Genomic DNA, 8,869 nt, shown 5'->3' with positions numbered 1-8,869 from the left:
TAGATCTCTAAATATATGGTGTATTAATTTAAAACATAACATAACATTTTCACCCAATATATTATATGTTGAGGCCCAATTTTGGCCCAACTTAAACTAACCCTAACCAAACCCAATTTAGCCCAACAGACTAAAACCCTAAGCCCAGCCCAAACCTAAACAATTTTCAGCAAAAAAGGGAGGAGAAGAACCCTAGCCGCCGCCCCACCTTGGCCCGCCACTACCAGTTGTCTGCCACCAGCACACCCACTTGCCTCCACCACTCTATGCCTGCAAAAGAAGACAAAAAAGGACAGCAAAGAAAAACACCAAAAAATGAAATTCTTTGTATTTTTTTTCTTTGGATTTTGGGCTATATAAAAGCCTTATGTTCATTAAAACGGGGGAGGGGGATTTTTTTGGATTCTATCTGATTTTTTTGGCTAAAAATAGAGGTCGAAAGAAATTGTAAAAGGAAGGATCCCCATTCTTGTACCGAGGATTTTTCAGAAATAAAAAAAAAACAAAAAAGGTTGATTTTCGATCGTATTCTCTTGGTTTTCATTTTGTTCTTTAGTTTCTTTTTTATTTCTTTTTATTTTTGTTTACAAATCTATTAAACGAAAGTAGGCAAAAAAAAAAAAAAAAGAGAGGAGAAGAGAGTCTTACCGGATCCACCTTGTGGCTCGTCGTCGGAGTCCTCCTCTCCGTTCGGCATGGTGAACGACGGCGATGATGGGTTTGTGAAATCCTAGCTGAAAAGGGGGATTTTTGGGGAGTAAAAGAAAGGAATTTCGGGGGGTTTTTTTCTTAGAAAAGTGGTTTTGAAAGCTTTAAAAAATATGAATGTATAATAAAAGCTATATTAAATTTAAAGTGATGCAATTAAGGAAGTGGGAGCCCGCGTGTTGACCTGCTCAACAGGCTGGAATTGCACATTTCCACCTAAAAGGGGAATTTGCGCAGACAGTCCCTCCCATTTGTACCACCTCTAATTTAATACTATTCCATTTCTTTAATTTTTGCCCTAAACTTTGCGTGCCACTCCAATTTAGTCCCCACTTGAGTGCCTTTTTCGGGGGGGTTGGGAACATTGGCACTTTCAGCCCTTGTGCATTTACGCGCACTCCATTTTAGTCCTTGAGCCTATTTCAACTATTTTATTACTTACACTTTAACCCTTTTATTATTTATTTATTTCAATTTACTTTCTTAATTTTATTTAAGTTATAATTGAGCCCTCTTATTTTTTTTATATATACATTTATTCATCAGTTTGTCTATTTACATATTTTATTCTTTTTTATTTTATTATTTCATTTATTTTCCTATTTATATATTGACCAATCACTCATTTTACTATTATATAAGATTTTAAATTTCATTTTAATTTCAGTTTATTTATTCATTTATTTATTATTATCCCGTATTTTTGCTTTAAAATTTGTTTATTTTTATTTATTTTTTTCTTGTTGTACCATCATCATCACGTACATCTATATTGTTTATTTACTTACTATTTTTCATGTATACATTTCATCTATATTGTTGCTCCATTCATTTTTTTTCCATGATACTTACCTATTTTCATCATATACATTCCATGTTATTTCATCTTCTAGTCAATCTTATTTAATTTGTTAATTTTATGATTTGACCAATAATATTATTTTCATCGTACTACTATTGCTATCATCATATTATTAAACTAACTAATCTTATATTGATTTTGTTACGTTATATATATATATATATATATTTTTTTTTTTTGTATTTATTTACATTATTATTATTATTTTTTATTACCATTAATTATCATTACTACTACTATTATTTTGTTAGCATATTATTCCTTTTACCGCATTATTATTTCCTATTCTTTATATATTATTATTGTTATCAACATATGTTATTATTAAGGTACTAGTATTTTCCATTATTATTATTAATATCACTACTATCATTATTATTATTATTATATTACGATACCTTTTATTATTATTACTATTGTATTATTATTATTATTATTATTATTATTATTATTATATTTCCTTTTATTTATTATATGTTATTATTTTTTACATTAACTAATTTAATATATATGTATTTTAGCACATTTATTTTATTTATTTATCATTTACTCTCATTATTATTATTTCATCATCTATTTTATTTATAGTTTTTCTTAAAATAATTTCAAACATTTAGCTTGTTTATTATTTCCCTTTCTTATTATTCATTTGACGCATTTATTTTATCTTCGTTTTTATCGTTATCATTCCTATTTGTGTTTATGTTTATCTGTTATGGTTGTCAATCTTTATTTGTTATGCATTCTTTATTATTTCGTTTCATTACGAATTTAGGTTTTATCCAACCCGATAGTAATTCTTTCACAAAAGTAAATATTCCGTATTTGGTAATCCGAGACAATCGTACCCTAACTCACTGGGTTTCGATTTTTCTCATTTAACCTACATAACGGGATATTCTTTTGAATCATATCTGAGTCTTAAAAATACTTATTCGCGAAGGTACGAAGTGTTGTGCCCTAACTTACTGGGTATCATACTTAGTCATCTCGAAATAAGAATTTGTTTTAAAATAAAGGCGATATTCGGTGTTTGAGAATTTGAGAAAACGTGCCCTAACTTACTGGGTTTCGATTTCCCTCGTTCACACTAACTAACCGAACATTTTTAAAAAAAGGTTAAAATACATTAATAAAAGGCAAGCTCAGTCTCAAAGTTCGAGATATCGTGTCCTAACTTACTGGACATGGTATTTCATTATTGCGAGACGGGAAGATCTTTAACCTTTTTACAAAGAGAGGGATCGTATTTCAAAGTATTTTAAGTTTTCAAATTTTCGACATTGAGACACTAATTAATCAACTAGGTACCAATTTTGGGCGTATCGAGGGTGCTAACCCTTCCTCGTGCGTAACCGACTCCCGAACTCATTTTCTGATTTTCGTAGACCAAAAAAAATTATCGTTTTAGTAAATCTTAAATTTTATTAAAATGATTAATCAAGGTGATCCGATCACACCTCATCAAAAAGGATTGGTGGCGACTCAGTTTTTTTTTTTTCATTTTCAAAATCCAAGTCGATTCCCGTTTTTTTCAAAAAAATGGTTATGACATTATAGTTAAAAAAACTTAGAACTATTGCATTTAACACGTGAGTAGGATATAAATATTGAGGTTAAATTCAATTGTTTGAGGTTTTAAGTTATGATAAATTGATTGAACATGTTATACCATTTAAAAATACTATATTATATTTTAAATTAATTTCAAACTATTTAATTAAATTTATCTCATAAATTTTAACATTTTAAGTAAATTATTACAAAATTTATCATTTTGCTCTTAAAAGTTTTTTAATGTATAAAACTCTCTCACCCTTAGAATAAGGCAGCTGCAAAAGTTTATTAGCAATATATTGAACGTTAAAGCTAGAAATTCCAAATTTATTTGGATTTGAATGCGAATATTAAGTATAGATATGCATTTAACATGAATAATATTATATTTTTCTATGTTTCTCTTTAAATTTAGAATATCTTTGAAAGTTATATCTTCATACACGTATACGATACAAGTACGGAATACAAATATTTCTAGCAACATAAAGCATTACTAATTATTAACACGATCGGAAATTTTCATCATCTAATTCAATCCAGTTTCTATCAAAAACCAGGATTGGAGAATTGACAATGCATGTAACACATGTTGCACCCCAAGCAAGTGTTTTCAATGCATAATCAATAAGACTCACTAACATATCCTCAGACCAACCATTCGTATACCAATAAAAATAACTTAACATGCACAGGACAACATTGGAAACTGAAACAACAAAACAACAAGCTAATGTTTGCTTATACCATAAAACCTGTTTTTCCTTTGAACCTTCCCTACTAACTTTTTTAACCCTGCTCAAAAATAAAAACAGCAAAACTAAGTGTAATGAAGCAGAAAACCCATGAAGAAAAATGGGTTTTAGTAGAAAATCAAAACTAGTAGCTGAACTCATTAGTAAAGATGATTGTGAAGCAAAAAGCTTGAAGTGGTTTGAAGGCTTCTGGCTTTGTGTTTATATATAAGTGAGACTCAAAAAGAAAGACCAAGAAAAATACTTGGAGAAGAGAAATGCGTGGAGAGCAAGATTGGAAGCGGAGAGAGCAGAAGGGAAACGCACTGGAACTCAGAAAAAGACATACAAAAAGGAAGTTGGAGGGGCCTTCGGGGGAAGACGTGATTTTTGACTCTGAAAACATAAAATATAGCATTAATCATCAAAGTTTTCTTTTTACTTATTGTCAGTTTTTAGCAGGAACTAGGGACAGAAAAAAATTGTGCACAAAAGTAAATGGAAAATTTAAGGTAAATGTTAGCGGATTATTGTGTATATAATATGTAAATATTTAATTAATTATTTAAATTTTAAAAATATAAAAATAATTTATTTATATATAAAATATTTTTAAATAATTTTAATTTTTTATTTTTAAAAATAGTTTATATATTTTTAATTTTTAAGATTTAAAAATTAATTAAATGTTAATGTGTCATTCACGTGTATGCAATAAGTTAATTTTTCATTCATTTTAGATTATTTTACAAAAAAAATACAAATTTAAATATTAAAAAATAAAATAAAAATAAAAATATAAAATGATTCTTTTATAAAATTGGAGGATAAATAAATATTATATCATAAAAATTTGATCGAATTTTGTTCGAATTAAGTCGATTTTAGCCATCGCTAGTCAAAAAAGCTCCGTTCTGCAAATCTTATCTGTTTCCAGTAGTTCCCATACAGACAACATGGAAAGGAAGGTGAAGGACAAGGTGACGACATAGGTGAAATGAAGCTCCATGCTGTGTTTCTTGTTCATCCATATATTGGCCTAAGATGTCATTGTATAGGAGTTATGTATGTGTATATATATACATATATCTTAATTCCACTCAATATACAGTAAAAGTATCATAAAGACTCATATATTAAGAGTTAGATTGCATTTTACCTTTTTTATTTAAAAAAAAGGTAAATTGATTTTTGTACATTGGGATGAGGTGCATGTGACATGTCACATGCTACTGTTTAGTTAGTTCATCAACTAAACCAATTTTTAATAGTTTAAATGGATGGAATTTTTAACAAAAATAAATAAATTTACTGTTTAAGTTAATGCACATGAACTAATTTGTTCATTTTTCGAGTGGAGAGAACAAAATATAATTCAACTCCTAATATAAGGGCCCTGATGATACTTGTACTCCCAACATACCTAAACAATGGCTAAATTTTTAAGTTGGTTCCAAATTTCTAAATATTCTAATTAATTTTTCAAAGAATTAATATTGTATTAATAGATCTTTTCACAAACTTCTCTTAGGTGTGAAATGTCAACTTAAATATTTGCATCGCTCATGCTTAAAAAAGTATGAATCAAATTGCAATCACGTGTGTACCTACTATATAAACTGTTTGGGTCTAATCATTTTTTTTTAACTAGTCCTATAATGACAATATCTGTTCTTTTAACATATCGGATTCAAGTTTGTTCATGTAAGTACAAATGCATTTATAATTTTATCCTCTGTAACTAAAAAATACTCCAGGCTAGATTCAAACTAGCATTTAACACCTTAATTGATGACTAGGCTAATAGAACATTTTAAAGTTTAGTTAAATACTCCACACTAAATCTGAACTTTTACAATTTTTTAAAATTATTATTAATTAATTTCTTTAAAAATATTTAAAATGATTGAAAAACTCAATTTAATTTCTGGAAAAAACAAAGCAAAGTTAAAAAAAGACTTTCATCTTTATGCAAATTAGCAAATTCAGTACTTTTCAATATTTGCATTTCTTGAAGTTCTTCAAGTTGCAAAACAAACAAATTATGATAAGTGCTACAAAAATAATAACAATAATACAAGGAATGAAACAAAGCACAAAGTTTTAAGGGACATCTTTAGCAACTTACACAAAATTTACCTAACCTACAGTGCTGCTTCTTCATAGCTTCACTTCCACATCAACCCCGGCAGGAAGGTCGAGCTGCATCAACGAATCGATCGTTTGCGCCGTCGGGTATAGAATATCGATGAGGCGTTGGTGTGTTCGAATCTCAAAGTGGAACCTTGCGTCTTTGTGCACGTGTGGGGATTTCAGGACGCAATAGATCCTCTTCTTGGTCGGTAATGGCACTGGTCCCATCGTCTTGGCATTGGTAGTCCGCGCGGCATCCAAAATCTGCTTGCAAGAGTCCTCGATTAAAGGGACCCAGTATGACCTGAGTTTAATTCTGATCTTCTGCTTAGGTGCCGCCTGTGGAAAGAAACACGAATAAGAATTTCCGATATAACCACCGGAAAGCAAGATCAAAATATAATCTATTTAGACATAATGCTATTATCTAGTGCTGTTCGTCAACCATCAGTGGAACCACATGGCTAACGGCAAGCCCTGTATAAACTACAGTTAATCATTCCTTAAAAAGATGCAACCACTGACCCCCAATTTATTCTTCCCTGTACTTTTTCACAACAAAAACATTTCTAGGCAAGCCCTCCACGGACCAGCTAGATGCCAATCGGGCCAAGATTAACTCATTATATATAATCAATAGCATACTTTTATCATCACAATATGTGCAAAGTGAGGAGAGCAATAAAACGTATACCGTAATTCATTCTTCCTCATACAGTTCGATAATGAAAACAATTCTATGCAAGCCTTCTACGGACCATCTCGATGCCAATCAAGCTAAGATTACCTCATATATAATCAATAGCATACTTGATTATCACCATAAGTGCAAAGACAGAACAGCAATAAACTCCATAGTTTAACGTTTGTAAAGTGGCTCCTGTGGTCGGTCCGTGAGCACTAACAAAAACCCGGAAAACCACTAATAATGACTTGACATATATTAAACTTTTTACAGAAGCTACAAAACTGCAACAAGGAGAAAAAGAACCTTAAACATTGTCACCTAACCTTCTAGTAGCATCCATAGAGTCATATTAGAATATAGCCGACGAATTTCCTTCTATCAATGGTTTTAACGACATACCCTATATTTTCAAAGGAGTATTAAGGAGAGCACTTATATTATCATTGATGGGGATATGTCATATTATATCTAATATCTTTTACAGTGAGGTTAACTCCGGAAATAGAACTTATTTGAGCTGCAACACGATTTTAAACAAGTTTCACTATTTCAAATACATACCTTGTCTGCTTCTACACTAACAGATGAAGTAGGCACCTCAGAGCCTCCAACCTGCAAGACACAAATCATAAGAATGGAATATTGAATGTCGAACTAAGCTCACTTTTTTTCTCACATTTCATAGCAAACAAACAAAGAATTTATATAATGGTAAGGTTCATTTTCTTCTCACTTTTCATAGCAAACAAACAAAGACTTTAACCCAATGCACTTCTAAAAACTCAGTCCCATCAACACAACAAAGACTTGTTTTTTTTCAATTCCCATATCTTTTTTCAATGAACCAAATTCATCAACACAACAAAGACTTGTTTTTTTTCAATTCCCATATCTTTTTTCAATTAACCAAATTCAACTAAGTTCAGTTTTGGTGTTCAGGACTTCAAATTTGAGTGCCAAAGAAAATCAAAATAGGCTCATATGAACAAAACAGAAATGGGAAAAGTTCATCTTTCTTTTCCTCATATTTATTAGCAAACAAACAAAGAATTATCCATATGTACTTCCAAGAACTCAACCCCATCAAGGCCAAAGTCTATTTTCTTTTCAATTCCCATATTTTCTTTCGATTATCCAAATTCAACTAAGCTCACTTTTTGGTGTTCAGGGTTTCAAATTTGAGTGCAATAATAACAAAACAGAAATGGTAAAAGTTCTTTTTTTAACCTCACATTTCTCAGCAAACAAACAAAGAATTAACCAAATGCACTTCTAAAACCACAACCCCATCATACCCAAAGGAGAAACGGCCATGTTTTTTTTTTCTTCAATTCCCCATGTTTTTTTTTCTTCAATTCCCATTATCAAATTAAACCTTTAAACTAAATCCCAAAATTCTCCAGAACAAAAAAAAAAAAAAAAAGAAGAAGAAGAAGAAATAGGGAAAATTTTCAAACCTCAGGTGTATCTTCCAAAGCTTCAGGAGCAGCAAAGATCTTGGTGGTGGATTGTGAATGTTTGAGAGAAGAATTGGGGAGCTTCAAGGGGTTGAAAGAGAGTGGTGAAGAATGAGATAAAATAGTGAACCTTGGCTTGGGTGAAGAAGTGTTTGGGATCGTTAAAGAAGGAAACAGAGTTGAAGAGATTGTTGATATCGCCATTGCAAAATTTCAATAGGAGAAAAGGGGTGAGAGATTAGAAAGGTAACGGAAGCTGTTCGTAGGTCAGTCACATTCTCACCATTGTTATCCAAAGTAATTCTCTTATTCTTTTTTCTTTTAAATAATTTTTTTTTTCCTTCAGGTTTTCCTATCTGGGCCTATTGACAAAGCACAATTTTCCTGGCTCTTAAACTTTGGGTAAATTACACATATAGTCATCTAATCAAAAAACACTTATTTTAGGCACCAAAAGGAAATTTGCAATTTATGCACTCACCTTACATAGTTTGATCATTTTCGTAATTCTAATAAATCCCAAACCAAAACCTGAAATGGATTTTTATTTTAAATTTTGATTTTCCACCAAATTACATTAATTTTAATTTTCAAATTTCTGTTTGTGGTTTTAACGTGAGTAATTAAAATGATCGAACTATGTAATGTGGGTGTTTAAGTTGCAAACTTTTTATGGTGCTTAAAATGAAAATTTTTTCTATAGTTGGGTGACTATCTGTATAGTTTACCC

The 8,869-nt window shown here is 30.5% G+C and overlaps 1 protein-coding gene and 1 long non-coding RNA gene across 2 annotated transcripts; both read right to left on the bottom strand.

The window, feature by feature from the left end:
- On the bottom strand, positions 1 to 876 carry LOC128283713 (uncharacterized). The gene is made up of 2 exons (XR_008274123.1): positions 649 to 876; positions 1 to 270 (listed from the first exon to the last, which is right to left on the bottom strand). It is a non-coding gene; the product is annotated as an uncharacterized LOC128283713 (long non-coding RNA).
- A 4,932-nt stretch (positions 877 to 5,808) lies between these two features.
- Positions 5,809 to 8,490, bottom strand: LOC108477100 (30S ribosomal protein S10, chloroplastic-like). Its single transcript, XM_017779554.2, has 3 exons — positions 8,140 to 8,490; positions 7,244 to 7,294; positions 5,809 to 6,333 (listed from the first exon to the last, which is right to left on the bottom strand). Exons 1-3 carry the CDS (start codon positions 8,341 to 8,343, stop codon positions 6,022 to 6,024), a joined length of 567 nt encoding a protein of 188 aa, XP_017635043.1. The 5' UTR covers positions 8,344 to 8,490; the 3' UTR covers positions 5,809 to 6,021.
- Between the last annotated feature and the right edge of the window lie 379 nt (positions 8,491 to 8,869).

Source organism: Gossypium arboreum, chromosome 11 (genome assembly GCF_025698485.1).
Source record: "Gossypium arboreum isolate Shixiya-1 chromosome 11, ASM2569848v2, whole genome shotgun sequence".
NCBI lineage: Eukaryota > Viridiplantae > Streptophyta > Magnoliopsida > Malvales > Malvaceae > Gossypium > Gossypium arboreum.
Note: the sequence above shows the minus strand (reverse complement) of the source record. Positions and strands in the feature narration are given on the sequence as shown.

Coding starts and splice junctions, on each gene's coding strand:
- LOC108477100 (XM_017779554.2), bottom strand. CDS start 8,343: ATGGCGATATCAACAATCTCTTCAACTCTGTTTCCTTCTTTAACGATC. Junction 7,295..8,139: donor CTTTGGAAGATACACCTGAG/GTTTGAAAATTT, acceptor TGTGTCTTGCAG/GTTGGAGGCTCTGAGGTGCC. Junction 6,334..7,243: donor TTAGTGTAGAAGCAGACAAG/GTATGTATTTGA, acceptor TTCTTTCCACAG/GCGGCACCTAAGCAGAAGAT.